General features: G+C 35.4%; 1 protein-coding gene across 4 annotated transcripts in view; it reads left to right on the top strand.

Moving 5' to 3' along the window:
- pibf1 (progesterone immunomodulatory binding factor 1) overlaps window positions 1-19,251 on the top strand; it is a 67,568-nt gene that overhangs the window by 12,659 nt on the left and 35,658 nt on the right. For all 4 annotated transcript variants that reach the window (XM_049469401.1, XM_022674649.2, XM_022674648.2 and 1 more), the window contains exon 11: window positions 17,539-17,704. In XM_049469401.1, coding sequence (XP_049325358.1) covers window positions 17,539-17,704 — 166 coding nt within the window. The remainder of the gene's footprint in view (window positions 1-17,538; window positions 17,705-19,251) is intronic.

The raw sequence follows: 19,251 nt of genomic DNA, 5'->3' as shown, positions 1-19,251 counted from the left end.
CTCCCCGTCACAGAGGAATTAAGTAATGGACAATATGAATTAATTTCTCCGCCTCCTGCCCCCTTTCTGAAGAAATACAACGGCCTAGAATTAACTAGTTAATCAGCAGCTGCTCCTGAACTTTAGCGCTCCAATGCTATCATCACATCAGCGTCACCTACACACCACCGCTAGTAGCCTGGTAATAAAGCAGTGTTATTTATTATTTATTTATTGTTCATTAACGTCATTGTGATATCCCAGTGATTCCTCTGTCACTGAGGACCCACATTCCTGCACATTTTATTGTTTTTGTAACACATTACCTGCTCCAGGACCAGTGTATATTATGGAGGCTTTTTTTCAATAAGATTCATAAGCCAGAAGCAGAAATTTGTATAATTCAAATCGTTTTGAATCAAAAATCGATTTTGAATCGAATCGTGGCCCCCAAAATCGGAATCGAATCGAATCGTGAGATAGTAAAAGATTCCCACCCCTAGTATATATCCTAAATGTAAAACATAAATACAATAAAATCACAGTTTTTGAACAGTTTTAAACAATTTTTATATTTGAGGATTGCTGAGAAAAACATAATGTACAATACTGAGGTCAGCGAAAGATGTTAAGGTTGTGTATATAATGTTTGATTAAATTGGTAATGTAATTATTATGACAGGCTGATATAAAATAAATCTGAGGTTTTGGAGCGTCCATGTGATGATCCAGTCACATGGTTCAGTTTGTTTTACAGGGTGAGTTGGTTGATGGTGATTCAGACCGGTGATTCAGTCACTGTTCAAAGATTCAGAGGCTTGGCTCTTAATGTGCAGACTAATAGGAAATAACCACAATGCAGGCATGTTCAAGCTCTATTTGCTTTGCTTATGTAGCATTAGCTGTAGACAATACAGTCCAAAGCAACCATATAATCAGGGGTTACTGTGCTTTCAAACCATCAGATTAAAAACCTACTGGTGAATAAATAAAAAGTATGGAAGAGATTCCTGCAGTGAGGCTTATTGAAACATAAACCGTGTTGTAAAAACTGCAGGTAACTCTCGTACGTATCGGCCATGTACAGAGTGAATGTGCTGTTCATCACTGGACAGCTTGTGGTGAACACAAATTATTGTTGATGTAGAACCAATTGTAAAAAAGCACGGGTTTGCCTACAAGGCATTTTTAGAAGACCTGACCTTTCATTGTTGTAATTATTTTGTTCCTTACATGCTGCGGTGTACAGTACTATACTGCCTGTTCTGAATCATAACACTTAGAACGAAAGTACATTTCTGTCTTTCAGGTTCTTTCTTTTGTTCAGGTGAATCACTTCTAATGAAGCCACACATCATCGGCTGAGCCTTTCACAATTACTTTATTACAATGTACAGCTCTGGGGGAAAAAATAATTATCGACCACTTAAAAATGATGAGTTTATTTGATTTTTACCAAATTGAAAACCTCTGGAATATAATCAAGAGGAAGATGGATAATCATAAGCCCTCAAACCAAGCTGAGTGGCATAAAGTTATCCAAAAGCAGTGTGTAAGACTGGTGGAGGAGAACATGATGCCAAGATGCATGAAAACTGTATTTAAAAAGCAGGGTTATTCCAACAATTATTGATTTCTGAACTCTTAAAATGTTATGAATATGAACTTGTTTTCTTTGAATTGTTTAAGGTTTGTAAGCTCTGCATCTTTTTTTATTTCATCCATTTCTCATTTTCTGCAAATAAATGCTTTAAATGACAATATTTTTTCCGGAATTTGTGAGAAATGTTGTCCGTAATTTGTAGAAATACAACAATGTTCATTTTACTCAAACATAAACCAAAATCAGAAAAACTGAAGTGGTCTCTTAATTGTTTTCCCAGAGCTGTATTTCAATGCAATAAATAATGACTATCATTTTAAGACCATTTTTTGCCACTGATATAACGATAATATCAAAGTGTGCATGCTTAGAACATTTAGCAGCCAAAAATATTCAGCCCAGTCATATTGCAGCATTTCATCTAATGTTCCCACACAAAAAAGCAGAGCTAAAAAGTGACTGCTTTATTTTGATGCACTGCTTGCATTTATTATATCAAATAATGTGTTCAGCATCACTTATCAGGCTTAATATCACTTACTACCCCTCCAAACAACTGTAATTCTTAAAAAAAAAAAGTCAAACGAGCTATATGTTAATCAACACAGGGCAATATTAGCAAGCGGTTCGTCCCCCTTAGCTTGTTAAAACACATTAAAGGTGCAGGCTACAGGCTGATGATACTCACCTGAATGGCAAAAGAGCTAGTGTTTAGAGCGGTTAGCGGCTAATGCTAATACTGCTCCAGCAGTGCTAGCCGGGGTTAGCAGCAGGCTACAGTTTGATATACTCAGCTCTGAACGGTAAAGATTAGGGTGGTTAGCAGCTAATGCTAATAGTGCTCCAAAAATTCTGCACTTACAAAAAAACGGTAAATAATTTGTTTTGTGGAAGATAAAGAAACAGCTATTTTTTTTTGCTTTTGTTCAGATTAAGTTCAAAAATTTTAGTGCACCACTAGCAATTTCACCCTTTTTAGGCACAGTGAGTTTTTTTGTTACGTAATATTCAGACATTAGAATTGAAAACACATTTCTTAACATTTTAAATAAATATATATACTTTTTTAGCTATCCATAATGACCAATTATTATAGGCTTACCTTGGTAAGTAAATACAAAGGGCAGTTTCTACTGTCAGTAAAAAATTATTTAGGGTATGTCTGTGTATTGTACCAAACCTCGGTAATGTAATTATCATGAAAGGCCTATTAGGGGCCTTTTCTGAAATTGTCAAAAAATCGGTTAGCCATATCACTGCTATGCTGTGGTTGCCTCTGTGTTGTATGTATGTGAGATATGACAGTTTTATGAGTTTGCTGATCAAAGCTCTGTCACTGTTACTCACTTTCTCAAAAAAAAAAAGTAAAAGAGCCAGAGACATGCAAGTCATTCCTCTGTTAACACGTGTTCATTTTTTTTTTATGCTATTGTTTTCCCTTTTTTTTGTTAAGAAAAAACAGAACAGCACTGGGTGTCATTTCAGGTACAGCCAGAGACGAGGCGTTAAAGAGACGTCTTTTGGACGCTAATACCTGTAATTATTTTTGATGCGTGTGTTCTTTAAAGGAGACTCAGAGACACAGAGCGAATGCTTCCCACGTTTTCTCAGGCTTTCGCATGAGTGTGTCGCCAGTCGTTGACATTTCAATTTAAATTTGATGACTATATTTTTAAGCCTGTCCTTGCTCGAGGCAACTCATCTTTGATCCCTCCTTTTATCCAGATAATGTACGGCACACAGTGATCCACATATTAATTTAGCTACGGTTCTTTTATTTCTGTCCAAATCTACTTTTTTTTTTATTATGTGTGATGCTTATGTTGTTTTATAAAAGCCATTGCAGTACAGGTACATACAAGCAGTTTCAGGTGGAATTTAGATCCACCATTAGAATCTGATCAAGCTTAGAGGCAAATTTTGAGTATTATACCTCTTGGTGAGAGATTGTTGGCTACTAGCCATGCCTCTACAATGCACTCAAAAACATTGCACCAAATTTACAGGAGATTATTGGACTGAGTTGCCTCTGAGTTGTCTCTAACTGCAGGGTTTCCCACTCACAACTCTGAATAGGGCTTTTAATTTGAAATGAGAGACAATGCATGAGTCAAGAGGGAGAAAGAGAGAGAATGAAATGAAGGGAACGTAGAAAGAGAGAAAAGGATTAAAGTTGGATTGAATTAGCTTGTTATATTAAATTAGAAATAGTTCAAAACAGCTCAAATTTACACAGAGCAAGGCAGCCAGATTGTTAAGAAACAAATGCAAAGGCTAAGTCAATAAGCTCAGCTAATGTTGCTATGCTAGTCCTGTACAACTTGTATCTTTCAGCAGTCTTTTGCTAAACAAACAAATGCTAAAGCTAAGTTTATAGGCTCAGCTAAAGTTAATATCCTAGTCCTGTACAGCTTGTGTATTTCAGCAGCAAAGCAGCCAGACTTTGTTAAACAAAACAGTGGTACAGCTTAATTTATAAGCTAAGCTACAGTTACTATCCTAGTCCTGTACAGCTTGTGTATTCAGCTGGGGAAAAAAGGCAGTCTTTTGCTAGAGAAACTAGTGCTAAGGCCTAATTCATAAGCTTAGCTAACGTTACTATGCTAGTCCTGTACAGCTTTTATCTTTCAGCAGTCTTTTGGTAAACAAACAAATGCTAAGGCTAAGTCAATAAGCTCAGCTAATGTTGCTATGCTAGTCCTGTACAGCTTGTGTATTTCAACAGCCAAACAGATTATTTTGGTAAACAAACAAATGCTAAAGCTAAGTTCATAGGCTCAGCTGAAGTTAATGGCCTAGTCCTGTATATCTTGTGTATTTTAGCAGGAAAACAGATAGTTTTTTTGGTAAACTAACAAATGCTAAAACTAAATTAATAGGCTCAGATGAAGTTACTATTCTGGTCCTGTACAGCTTGTGGATTTCAGCTGCAAAACGTTTGGCAAAGAAACTAATGCTGAAGCTAGGTTCATAGGACCAGCTAAAGTAGATATCCTAGTCCTTTACAGCTTTTGTATTTTAGCTAGTTTTTTGGTAAACTAACAAATGCTAAGTTTATAGGTTCCACTAAAGTTACTACTCTAGTCCTGTACATCTTGTACAGGAAACAGACTTAGTATTTGTTTGTTTACTAAAAGTCTGGCTAAGTTCATTGGCTAAGCTAAAGTTACTGTACTGCACCTGCACAGCTTCTATCTTTCAGCTGCAAAACAGCCCGTCTTTGAGTAAACAACACAGTACTGAGGCTTAATTTATAAGCTCAGCTAGTTACTATCCTAGTCCTGTACAGCTAGTGTATTTCAATCTTTTGGTAAACAAACAAATGCTAAAGCTAAGTTCTTCGGTTCAGCTAAAGTTAATATCCTATTCCTGTACATATCATATCTTGCAGCTTCAAACCAGCCAGTGTTTTGCAAAACTATTTCCAAGACATATATATATATATATATATATATATATATATACGTATATATATATATATATATATATATATATATATATATATATGTATATATATATATATATGTGTATATATATATATGTGTATATATATATATGTGTATATATATATATGTGTATATATATATATGTGTATATATATATATGTGTATATATATATATGTGTATATATATATATGTGTATATATATGTGTATATATATGTATGTATATATATATATATATATATATATATATATATATATATATATATATATATATATATATATATATATATATATATATACATATGTATGTATATATATGTATGTATATATATGTATGTATATATATGTATGTATATATATGTATTAGGGGTGGGTATCATCACTGATTTCCCAGTTCGATTCGATTCCGATTCACAAGGTCTCGATTCGATTTTCAAATCGATTTTCGATTCGATTCGATTCTCGATTCAACATCGATTAATTTAGGGAAATTTCAGTTACCATAAAAATTGTAGTTTGAATATGAAATGTAATTATACAAGGAACACTCAAATTTCATTATTAAAATATTAGTTTATATTATGAACACTCACTTATGAACTGTATATCCTTACATATAAATGTTACCAGAGCTTCAAATATTTTTTTAGCACGAGGAGAACTTGAAGGTAGTTTCATCGCAAATGCTTTCTCTAGTTTGTGTGGGTTCTGCCGTTTTCTGAGTATCAGGATGGTGTCGCGTTAGATGATTTCTCAGATTTGTGGTATTTCCACAATATTTCAGCTCCTTGTTGCACAGTTTACACACAGCTTTGCTTTTATCCAGCTCTTCCCTACCGCCATAGCTTCTGAATCCAAAATGCAACCACACGTCTGCCTTCAGGTTCTTGGGCGCCTGCACTCCTGCTTCAGCCATGCTTAACTGATCACCCCAGCCAGAGCGCGCTGCTCGGAAAAAAAGGATGGTCTCGCGAGATCTACGCGAGACGTTAAAGCTACGCATACACGGGGAAAAGGGGCTAGTTATAAAGATCGATCTCGGGTTTATATAAATCGATATCGGATCATTCAAATGAGGATCGATTTAAATCGAATAATCGATTTTTTTAACACACCCCTAATATGTATGTATATATATATATATATATATATATATATATATATATATATATATATATATATATATATATATATATACGTATATATATATATATATATATATATATACGTATATATATATATATATATATTGGATGCAGGTGCCACCATCCACCCACCGCCATTTACTATTTTTTATGACTAGTGACAAACACTAATCACAGTAGCTGGTATTTTAGTGGATGTGAGGAAAGTACAGTTACTGAGTCATTATTCAAGTCCTCTGTCTGAACTTGAAGCAGTTTTGGTAGAAGGGGGGTGGGTGTAGTAAGACTCTTCTTGTTTAGGTTTGGTAACTTCACCAGCCGGTTCCACAAGCTTTAAGTCCGAGTCAGATTTACAGTGAAAGGGCTTATGCTTTTCTGAGTTAGGTCGAGCTTCTGGAGGTACACCCTTATAAAAATATCAAACTTAAGCAACACCTGCCCTTTGGCAGAGGCTGGACCACATAGAGAGCTTTGAGTCATCCATACCTTCGTGACTAGCCTCAAATATAAATAGTGGATTATATGTGAATGGAAATATACTAATGTAGTATACAGTACAAACAACCATATTAACCGTACAGCTCTGAAAAATATTAAGAAACCACTTCAGTTTTTGAATAAGTTTCTCTGATTTTGCTATTTATAGCTATATGTTTTAGTAAAATGAACATTGTGGCTTTATTCTATAAACTACGGTCATTTAGAGCATTTATTTGCAGAAAATAAGAATTGACTGAAATAACAAAAAAAGATGCAGAGCTTTCAGACCTCAAATAATGCAAAGAAAACAAGTTCATATTCAGAAATAAAATTTTGGTGAAATAACCCTGTTTTTTAATCACATCTTGGCATGTTCTATTTCACCAGTCTTACACACTGCTTTTGGATAACTTTATGCCACTCCTGGTGCAAACATTCAAGCAGTTCAGCTTGGTTTGAGGGCTTGTGATCATCCATCTTCCTCTTGATTATATTATAGAGTATTTTAAAGTTGGTAAAATCGAAGAAACTCATAATTTTTTAGTGGTCTCTTATTATTTGTTTTTGGAATTTGGCTTTTGCTTATTAGCCCATCTGTGTATCGTATACACACTAGTGAGCACACACACATGTTGACATGATGAGCTCAAATGCCAGGAGTACTGGGCAGCCATCCCTTTGGTGCACGGGGGGGATATTTAAGGACCTTGCTCAAGGGACCAACATAGGTAGCCCTCCAAACCCAGGTGTCAAACCCACAATCCTATCAGCAATAACCCGGTGCATTAACCACTAATCCTTTCTAAAGGATTCCTTTTTGAGTCCCTCATTTTATGCATTTTTTACACAAAAAATATACAGCATTTAATATATTCATTCATTTAAAACGTATTGCCCCCTATTAAGCAGCACTAACTGCTACTGAATGCTTTCTGTAGTTGTTAATTAGTGTCTCACAATGCCGCGGAGGAATTTTGGCCCACTCTTTCTTGCAGAACCGCTTCAGCTCACCTCAAGCATGAGCTGCACATTTACAGGTCGTGTCGCAACATTTCAGGGGGGGATTATGCTGGGACGTTGACGAGAGATATTTAAACTTTTTAAAGTTTAAATATCTCTTGTTTAAGCATTGTTATGGACTGGCTTGTGTGCTTTGGGTCACTGTCTTGTTGCATAACCCAACTGTACTTCTGCTTCAGATATGCAGACAGATAACCTGACTTTCTAGTTCTATTTTTAATTGGTTGTGTGGTGCAGTGTATAATCACCTGTTGGTGAGCTACCACACCACGTGGGACACTATGGTTCAATTCCTGATTTGAGTGAGTATGCTGTGCTGCTTTTACAAGGGTACTTGGCCAAGACTCCTAACACCACATTGGTCCACATCTTGTATGTTGCTCTGGAGCAGGGTGTCAGATAATGCTATATATATATATATATATATAAGTATAAGTATATAGTTCTTAGGTTCTTGGGTATGTCTTGCAACAGAACCTTTTCAAAGTACTAGAAATTGTACTCGAAAAGTACAGTACCTGAAGTAAAAAATTTGTTGTGAAATTTAAATGGTTTCTGCTTACCTCTAGACTATTGCAATGTGGTTGCTAGGGTATTCCAAATGGTAACTGTTGTGTTGCTGAAAGGTAAATGGAATAGCGTTTTAAGGCACTTGCTCTGGTGGTGTTTGAGTGTTTGTTATGGAGGTACTGTGGTATTGAAGATGGTTGTTATGGTGTCTCAGGTAGATGTCACGTGGTTTCTGTGGTACCCAGTTTGGTGGGTTGGGGGTTGCTAAGGCATTTGCATTATTGTGAGCAAGAAGCGTGGAAAAATTTGAAAGTGTATGTGAAATTGTTCAAAAGCCTGAATCACACAATCACGCAAATCAATCAGAAAGGTGCCATTATTTCATAGTGTTGGACCAGACTGACTACAAAAATAATTACAATTAAATTAAGAAAATAAAAATTGATTATGGAATGTAAGTCAAATAACAGTATAGTTACAGTGTAATTAACAAAAAAAATACATTTGCTTTTCATTTAAAGAGACGTATTTAAATTATTTTCTATCATACAGAATAAACCGTTTAACCCTTTAAAGCCAAATATGCCATAGTTGATGCATGTTTGAAGTTATGTGACTTATTCAACCTCAGAGTGACAATTAAATAATTCATTTATCATTTAATATTTGTTAAATGGTCTGAAATATTGTCAGAAATATGTCATATATTGCAAAAAATGTATTATTTACGAAAAGAGAAGATAATCCCCTGGTGGATTATGGTGTATTGCATGCACCAGAAAAATATGTATACATTTTTGAAAGTGATGTTTCTTATGTATGCTTTAAAGTAGGGGTGTGCCATATCGTATCGTACACGATAATATCGTCATTTTATTTAATATTGTGAACGATATTATACCCTAAAATATTGTGCCATATCACCCATCCCATTTCTCATTATATATCTACTAGAGGCAGATTAAATCTGTCCAGTATTATTTATTTTGCTTTAATTCTGGATATATGGAGATATTTGGAGTGCATTATTATTACCATGACATTCTGGATCATTGACTTCTTCTGTTACAAATCTGATAAAATTCTTGTATTTTTTAATATCTCACTTAGGGGTGTGCAGTACTATATATTGTATGTAATAATAAAATATGATTTTTATTTTCTTGCGATGTATAGTGTATTTTTGAAAAAACAAAATTAAAGTGTTTTGTCATATCACCAAGAGTATCGTTATCGCGAAAATACCATGAAATGTCGTGATACTATTTTAGGGCCATGTCGCCACCCCTACTTTAAAATTTTAAAGGTTAAAAAGTTGTGTTCTATAACTGGAGAAAGTTTAGAATACTAAATATTTTCCCCCAGCTTTAACAAACTTAAACTTTTCTTGCTGTTATTTATTGGTTCTGGTGTTATAATTATTTAATTTTAATATTTATTAGAGCATTCATAGTTCTGTAAGAAACATTTGGATTTGTTTTTGTTTTCTAAAGTGTGTAGAATTTCAAGCTTAATATTTTAAATACCATTCTTTCAGTCAGTTGTGTCCAAACTTTTGACTGGTACTGTAAATAGGGCTATATCCTTTTGCACTTAACCTTAGATCCTGTACTATTTCGTCATTTCCAGTCACGCCTGTGTGTGTATGTGTGTATGTGTAAGTGTATACACCCCCCCCCCCCCCGCTCTCTCCCCAGTAGTGAGCCCTTATTTGCCCATGTCACAGGCAGGCGGTGGCGCTGCACTCCAGGCGCATGTCTCGCATTCCGCCGGATCCTCTACACACAGTTGTTGGGCATACCCCACATTTTTCTCTCTCTGGGGCACGGATACCTCACATTCAGCTGGGAGCTGGCTTTAGGGGGCGGAGTCTGGAGTGACAGATGCTGTTTTACTGCTGTCGCCCCCTCCCCACCCATAAACCCCCACAGGGCTGAGGGCTGGGTCTGTGACTGACCGGTTCCTCCAGTCTCACTCTGTTTTGACTAACAGAGGAGACTGGAAATGAAGAAAGGAAATCAGAGGCTGGTTTCCACCAAACTGTACCGATGCGTAGCCGTGCTGAGTCAGGCTTTTTAAAATAAAATCTCTTACGGGTCAAAAGTTGTTTACATTTTTTAGTAATGCAGTAGTTGTGCTGTATGTATACTTTATTTTCTCATTTTAGTGATGACTTTAATTTAGACCTCTAATTCTTCTGGTAAAAAATGAGAATCTAAGACCATGTCAGCATTGCCGAGTAGCATCACAGCATGCTCGGAGGAAAGCGCAGCGACTCGGTTCTGATACATCAGCTCACAGACGCTTTGTGCTGATTAACATCACCCTAGGAGTGATGAGGGGAAAAAAGTGCCATCTACTGTACCCACCCAGAGAGAGCAAGGCCAATTGTGCTCTCTCAGGGCTCTAGCAGCTGATGGCAAGCTGCATGAGCATGATTTGAAGGTGTAGGGAACGGTACTCACTGCTCTCTGGCTTCAGTATAGAGTGCAGTAACACAATCTGATCAATATAAGACAAAGATTTTGTAACTTGATTTTTTTTTATAAACAATATATATATATATTTTTTACAAAACTAATTACTTTTAGTAAAAACTTCAAAATATACATGGCAAAATAGAAATAAAGTTATGTTTTATATAGTAAAATAGCAACTTTACAAAGAAAGAAAAATCATTATGCAGGCAAATGGAAGCTTTATTTTAAATAAATTTGGATCGTTTCTGGTCTATTAACAATATAAAGAACAATTTGTCTAAAAATTATACATTTTTACAAATCATTGATATTATTTTAAAAAAGTGTTTTTGCTATTTTTTTGCTTTGTTTTTATTAATCTGTTGTTTTAACAAAGAGATCAAAAGAAATGAGTTTTTTAACTGACTAAACACGTGTTTTGCTCTTTTTATTTTCTATTTTTAATCTACTGCTCTGTCAAATTAAATATGTAAAAAAAAAATACTGTTTTTTTTTTTATTTAGACTTTTAGCACTGAAAAATAGAATTAAACAAATGAGCAAATTATTTTTTCTTCTAACGGAATGCATCAACATTAATTTTATGTGTTTCTTAAAAATAGGTTGATTAGAAGAAAATTGAATGAATGTTTAATAGTTAAGTGCTACCCTGTGTGACATTATTTGTTTTATTATTTATTTATTTATTTTATATAACTGTCCTAAACTAATAACTGCACTGTTTTTACTCATTTACTCATTTTCACATTCCTTGGGCCCTAAACTACTCTAAATAATTAAGTGTTTTAATCTGTTAGTATTATACATAGTAAATATGGATTTCTGATCTGAGCTCAGCATCAGTAGAACAAGTCCAGCACTAGTTAAATCATTGCATTAGGCATTAGGTTTTAATTAAAATGTAAAGTTTTAAACACTCATCTTTCTGTCATCGCAGGTGTAGTAGGCGGAGACTTATGTAAAATGCCTGAACAAGTAAGGCTGCATTCTTTATATTGTTACAGACGACAGCTCATCCATTAAATACACACCATGTGATATGCTTCAATTGTGACACCCACAGACAGATGCTGAGCAGAGGTTATTCACATCCTTACATTTTTCTAAATGTATGTATTTACTATGTCATATTAAAAAGGGTAATATTATGTGACACTATTAAAAATGAGGGGTCTTTAGTAAAAGTTGTGGTGACACAACTGGATGCTTGTTTTCTGTTTTCTTAAGCTTACTTTCTATTGATTGACATATATTTTTTTAAGTTTTAGATCAAGTTTTAGAAGGTGTAACAAACGTTATTCTTTAAAGTAATTTCACAGGTTTTTTTAAATCAGTTAAATATATATATATTCTAATTAATTTAGTGTGATGATTGGCATTAAACAGTGTGATGAAAGTCCAGACAAGCACACTGTGCTATGCCATTGAAAGTCCTTGGGCCTTTAAACCTTAAAATAATTAGTGGTAGGCTAGGGTGGGATTCAGTATATCCACAGGGCTGCATTTCTAATCAACACATTAGACACCTTCCTGTCAGTCTGCCTATGTCTGTAAATTAACTGCTTATTTAAATGTCTAAAACTTCTAAATGTGACCAAGCGGTGGGTTTGTCCGTATTCTATATAGACAAACTAAACTTTTTTTAATAGATTTTCGAGCATTGTTGTGAGGATTTGATTGCATTCAGAAGCAAAAGCATTAGTAAGGCCTGGATATTGAAAGGTCAGTGCCCCATCTCATCCCAAAAACTGTAGAATTGCACTGGATACATCAGTACAAAGAAGCTGCAGTTTTTGCTATGTGTCCATATCATGATGTTTAAACCTTGGGCTCCCTCAAAATGTGAACAAGTAGTGACTTTGACAAGAAAAACTACATTAAATCTGGTGACCAAAAATGAGAGATTCTAAAAACAGACTTTTAGGGATTAAGGATCAAAACAACCAGACCGAGAGCATCTAGTGGTCCCACACAATCTCTGGAGAGGTTCATTTTGTGGTGAGAACATTATCTGGTCTCAATTCGACCCAGCTATCAAATATAAGGCGCAGTTTAATGTGATAAATTAGTCAGACAACGCTAATTACCACAGCTAAGAATAAACACTATCTCTGCTCCATTCTGTTTGCACTCATAGTCTGTGCTGCGTTCACTGCTTGCAGCTGCGCGACTTCGTTTACTACATTACTACATGAGCGCTACATGTCCCATTGAAATCACTGTGTTTGAAAGCGCAGATTTTCAGAGTTCTGTGTTAAAGCAGCTTCACATTGCACAGATATACCCTTTGGAACACAGAATCTTCTCGTTTTTTTTTTTTTTTTTACTTGTTTGCTCCTGCACCAGACAGCTTTGACCAATCAGAGGAAACAATGTGCGCACATTTTTTTTTGGTGCGATTAGGTTTATGCCTGTGTAAAACCAAATAGAGGGAGAAAACGCTCCAAATAAACAAACTCCTCAACTGATCCAGACCATAGAAACCAACTACAGGTGTAAAAACGCCCTTCGTTTATACAGCGTACAGCAGTACTCAAATATACAGCCAGTCGTTTCTGCGCTTTATTCTGTAGACTTGGACAACCATATTCACAATTTGTGTTTGAATTTGACCTCTACCTTTTAAGACACATACACATTAATGAGAGCTCACACACACACACACACACACACACACAAAAGCATAGTGATAATGTGAGCACACATGCCCGGAGTGGTGGGCAGCCAGTGAGTGGAGTGAGTGAGAACCTTGTTCAAGAGTCCAACAAAGGAAGCTGGTCAAACCTGGGGGTCAAACCTGGGTGTCAAACCCATAACCCTGTCATCATAAACCTGGTTCTGTAACCGCTGAATCTGAACTGCTGCCCCATAGACCGGACAGGCCCTGGTTCTTTGGCCGGTGGATTGTCTTGTTTTTAATGGCGGTTGTTTGTAAATGGGTAAAATATCAGCTGGTTTACTAAAAGAACAAAAGGAAGGCCACTTACGCTAAGTCTCTGCATTTTTAGTGGCCAGACTGTCCCTCCCATAGCCCCTGGCCATGTCCACTAAGTGGACAAAATGCAGGTTAATTCTGGTGAAGTGAAGTCTCCTGACTGATCACTCTCTTTAATGGGACTCTCCAGTGACCAGGTGTACCTGGGAGGTTATGCATTGTTTCTGTTTATGTAACCTTTGGCCTTTTCAATTAGTGACAAACGAAACTTCAGCTGTTGTCAGATTAAGTCTGGTTGGTCGGCAGTCTGAGACTAAGCTCAATTAGTGTCTGAGTAGGGCTTGACAATTTCAGTATCCCTTTATATATTATAAGAAAGAAATGTTAAAATATTTCAGTATGTATTATCTACAGTATTCCTTACTGACTGACGTTAATTGAGAGTGTGTTACATGAATTTCCTAATAGTATAGAGATTTATTATTTTATTTTATTTTATTTTATTTTATAATTGTATTTAATTTTTTTCCCCCAATTTATGTTGCCTTTTGTCCCACCCATTACTAGTGATGCCACAATATAAGGGTCATAGTGACAGTGCATTAGACTGCTAGACCACTCAGCACCCACTAGTAAGGACATTATTTATGGCAGTTTTTTGGCAGCTTTTCTTTTGTTCCTATTGATATTAGAATTGTATCATATTGGCAAAAAGGTAAATATATTGTTAGACATTTTTGGCCACATCAACCAGCAATGTTGAAAAATTTACCTTTTTCTACTATGTTAATAAAAAATGCATATATATTATATTCTCAATTGAATATAATATACAGTAGGTTCTGTGAAGGTATGATAAAGTAGAGCAATAAAAGTTATGTAATAAGTTGAAAAAGTTATTTGGACGATGCTAGAGCTTTTTTCAAAATTGTTTCATTTCATAAACAAAATTAGATATTCAAAATTAAACAAAATTAAATATTTGGCTCAATAGCAGAAATCAGAGGTCACAGGAAAAACTGTTTTGCACCATAGTCTAATTTAATTATGTTTTTTTTATAAAAAGGCAGTTATAAAACTTCAATAAAATATATATATATATATATTTATATGTAGGTGTCCTTAGCATTTCATCAGACAAACAAACAAAATAACTATTTGACATAAAATATATTAGTTATTGTTCTGCATACATGTTTTTTCTTGCACTGAATATTTGCCCAACAAAATTGTTTGTCCAAAAATAGCCAAATAAACACTTCTGGTGTTCTGTTTCAGTTGCAGAGTATCTCTAAAAATAAAAATAAGAATGAGTGTGATACAGTATACTTAATTAGGCATGTTCTTCAACAGATCATTTATAATAATATTTTGGTTACTAGTTTCAGTTTGAATGAGCCTTAATCCTTAATTAGACCTTTGTAGTATAATTCTGTTAGTAGCTTTGGGCAAAGATTATATTGATTTATTTGGTAACTGTTGAAAATATTTTGTAAGCCTGAAGTCAATTGTAGGGGCTTTGAAATTGATGATAATGACCGTAGTGTACTTATAAGAGTAAAGAGCTGGAGGGTGGGTCTGTGTACAGGCATTAAAGAGTTAAATATGATTAAAAAGCAATTTCGTAACGTCAGGAACGGCTTTGTTGAGATTTTCTTGATTTCCATTCATGCTGGTGTATTAGAAACTTAGAAACAAATGCACAACATACCAACCACAATATAGCAATACAATACAGTATATTGTTATGCTGTTATTATGTAGTATTATACAATATGTTGTAAAGCTACACCCTAACAAATTGCAGGGTGTAGCGATATCTATAAAAAAAGGGATTGGCCGCTATAATTAATAACGATAATCGTTACCAGTGAATCCCTTCTATAATGAGATTACGTAATGATAATGAAACAAAGGATTCAAACTAAACTAAATTTCAACATAGCGTCAGCTGCATTCACCTGAACCACCATTGTTTAGTGGTTATTCATATGAGAAATATTAGCTGGCACTGCACCTGAAGGAACGGAAATGGGGAAAAAAAAAAATGACCTGCCCAGTTTAGGCGTTGGTTTCGGTCGAGCCTCCATCGTGCCGTCCCTTTAGTATTAAGTGGATTGGCAGCGTGTGCCTGGGTACTGAATGTGTCAGGGCATGTTGAGACTGATGAGAGTTTTCTATGGAAAAGACCTGACGGACGGTAAGGCCTTGCCTACACTGTGACTAAATTATATAGAATGCAGTGTTTGCCTGACCTTTTTATTATTTTTAAACATTATTTTTTTATTTCCACTCAGTTGTATATACTGCGTTTATGTAGGTCCCTTAGGGTCAATATAGACAAATGCCCATAGAAGAATGAAAAAAATAAGAGAGCAATTAAAAATTATGAGTTTTTTTTTATTTTACCCAATTGAAAACCTCTGGAATATAATCAAGAGGAAGATGGATGATCACAAACCATCAAACCAAGCTGAACTGCTTGAATTTTTGCACCAGGAGTGGCATAAAGTTATTCAAAAGCAGTGTGTAAGACTGGTGGAGGAGAACATGATGCCAAGATGCATGAAAACTGTGATTAAAAACCAGGGTTATTCCACCAAATATTGATTTCTGAATTCTGAATTTTCTGAATATTTTCTATGAATGTTTTCTTTGCATTATTTGAGGTCTGAAAGCTCTGCACATTTTTTTGTTATTTCAGCCATTTCTCATTTTCTGCAAATAAATGCTCTAAATGACAATATTTTTATTTGCAATCTGTGAAAAATGTTGTCTGTAGTTGTCTGTTGTAGAACACAACAATGTTCATTTTACTCAGACATATACCTATAAATAGCAAAATCAGAGAAACTCTTTTAATAAACTAAATAACATTCATGTGTAACTACATTTTTAAAACACTTTTTTTTTTTTTTAACATTTTTAGTATCCTGGCAGAAAATACAAAACCGCTTACAGTATCTCAGTAGTTTTAGTTTTATCATAAATATACTTTAGCAGTGCTATTTTATAATAAATCTACTTCAGCTACGCTGTTCTGATAATACATTTACCTTAGTAGTGCTGCTCTAATCTTACATGTAACTTAACAGTGCTATTCTAATTATATATTTACCGCAGCAGTGCTATTCTAATTTTACATTTACCTTAGCAGTCCTTTTATATAATATAATAATAAGTTTAATTCGGTTGAGCTGTTCTGATTATAAAATTACCTCTGTAAGGTTTTTCTAATTATACATTTACCCTAACAGTGTTACACTAATCGTACATTTATTTCAATAGTTCAATTCTAAAAATAAATTTACCTCAGTACTGCTACTCTTGTAACACATTTACCTCAGCAGTGCAGTTTAGTGGTTTAAATTTCCATCTGCTTAAAAAAAATCACAACATTAAAAGAAACACTGCAATGGGAAATAATTTTTATTTTATTTTTATTCAATTAATGCTTTTTTTTTTTTTTTTTTTTTTACCAGTCCCCCCAAGATAATTTTGGATTCCAAATATCCAGTGCACACGTGTTGGATATTTTAGCTTAATTTCTCAGTATTGTTCGAATGGGAATCAAATGTCCATGTGTTTTAAGTGTGTTCAGGTGAAAGGTTCAAAAGGTTTTCATGGGTTGTCATGTTGTAATATTTTCACATGATAGTACATTACCGAAGCCCCTTAAGGCTTCAGCTTCGGTTTCCACATTCTGAGTATGAGAGATCCTGTATTAATTACCTGGATTTTTCTCAAGCATTGTGGTATGTTGATATATTATTGTGTGCGTGCGTGTGCTTAAGATGGGAAAGAAAATCTGTGAAAATGTGACTGTCAGCTCCAAGTGTGTGTATCTCCTGTATGTGCTGTGTATGCGAACATTACTGTACTTGAGTGAATAGTATGTGAGTAATGTGTGTAAAACCTTTCTGCCTGTGTGTTCATTAACAGGTTGAGGCAGCTGCAGCTAAACTCTGACAGTAAGGCGTCTGAGCTGCAGAACCAGATGAAGCTGAAGGCTTTCGAAGTGGAGCGCGCTCAGATGGTCCAGGAGGAAACGGCCAAGAACCTCAGCCTCTGCCAGATAGAATGTGAAAAGCATCAGAAGAAACTGGAGGCAGGTGCCTTTTAGCAAAGTTATGCAGTCCAGTGCCTGTTCCTTTTATATTACTTGTTTTATTGATTTTCTAAGTGAAAATATAGAAATAAAATGGACTTAAAGGTGATGTATATGATTTCAGTTTTATAATATCCTTTATTGGTCATGTTTGAAAATGTTTGTGATACATATTCACAACTGGTTTGCTTAGCAGCAGCAATTGTAGCAACTGTTTGCTAACCCACAATATTGAATATGAATTTGGGGGAATGGCCAGAGCTTCTGATTGGGCAGTGAAGGGAGTGTATGTGCTTGTTTTGCCCTTGAGTTTAAAGAGCGACTAAACCCTAAACCATATTTTTTCATTAGTAGCTAAAATATGTTCCTTTGAAGTAATAAAACATCCAAGTACTGTTTAAAATTTGTATAAACTTTTTCTTTTAAAAAACATAAAAAAAAAAAAAAGCGTTTATTGTGGTAATTTCCACCTCAACAAATCTCAGGTTTAACTGTGCTATAGGTGTGAATGATGTTTCCGCGTACTTTGTTACACAGACACTACATCACAATATGCAGATCAGTCAATCAATAATACCTCCCCCTGCTGATGTCCAACCATCTTTTTTCGTCTTAACAATTCCAAACAGCTGGTACGCTTATGGGGATCATTTAAACCATTAACATTCCAGCTTAGAATATTTAAATCAGTCATGACTATCGGAAATTAGATTCACTGTAAACAAATCCTTACCAAACGCAGCATAAGTAAAGCATATCACATTAAATTGGAGTCTGTCAGGATCCCACCCCCAAACCCGTCCCAATAACAACACCAACAAATACCCAAAGAAAACCCACCCCACCAAACTACTGCAACCTGAGCATACTAACAGCTCAGGCATGCCTCCCTCCCCGTCAACGATCCGTGGCAACCACATTGGTCTATGCATGTTAAGGACGCAAATCCCAGCTCTAATAAAGTTTCAGAGAGAAAAAAAAAAACCTAAACAGTGAATTATCATAGACTGAAAACAATAAACCCACTCTATATAGCAAGCCATTTTAACAGCGTGTGAAGTTCGCAAGCGAGTGGCACAACAACAAAGTAGGACGCTCCAATTTCTCCAACTCATAGTTGGCAGTCAGAAAACAAAATTAAGATACTGCTACCTCTCAGGTTGCAATTAAACTTGCTCCATTTCTGCAGAGGTCGATTGAATACGGGAGACGAGGGACTGTCGGGCTTCTTCTGGATCGTTCAGCATTTTAACTTCTCCGTTGATTTAAGACCTTGAGGATCGCTGGAAAAATAAAGTTCTGAATGCCTGCCTCCCTCATCTCCCTACGAACTGTAGTAAAGGAGCTCCGTTTCTTGGCCGTACAAGGGGAAAAGGCGGGGAAGAAGCTGAGCGTGGATCCGCCGTTGAATTTCACCGGCCCGTTCTTCCTCGCCTCGCGAAGGATCAGATCTCTATCGCCATACCGGACGAGCTTAAAAATGAAGATCGTCGGTTTCTGTCGGTGTGTCCTGTCTTGCTGTATATGCGATGTGCTCGCTCGACTTC

Source organism: Astyanax mexicanus, chromosome 21, assembly GCF_023375975.1.
Source record: "Astyanax mexicanus isolate ESR-SI-001 chromosome 21, AstMex3_surface, whole genome shotgun sequence".
Classification (NCBI taxonomy): Eukaryota; Metazoa; Chordata; class Actinopteri; order Characiformes; family Acestrorhamphidae; genus Astyanax; species Astyanax mexicanus.
Note: the sequence above shows the minus strand (reverse complement) of the source record. Positions and strands in the feature narration are given on the sequence as shown.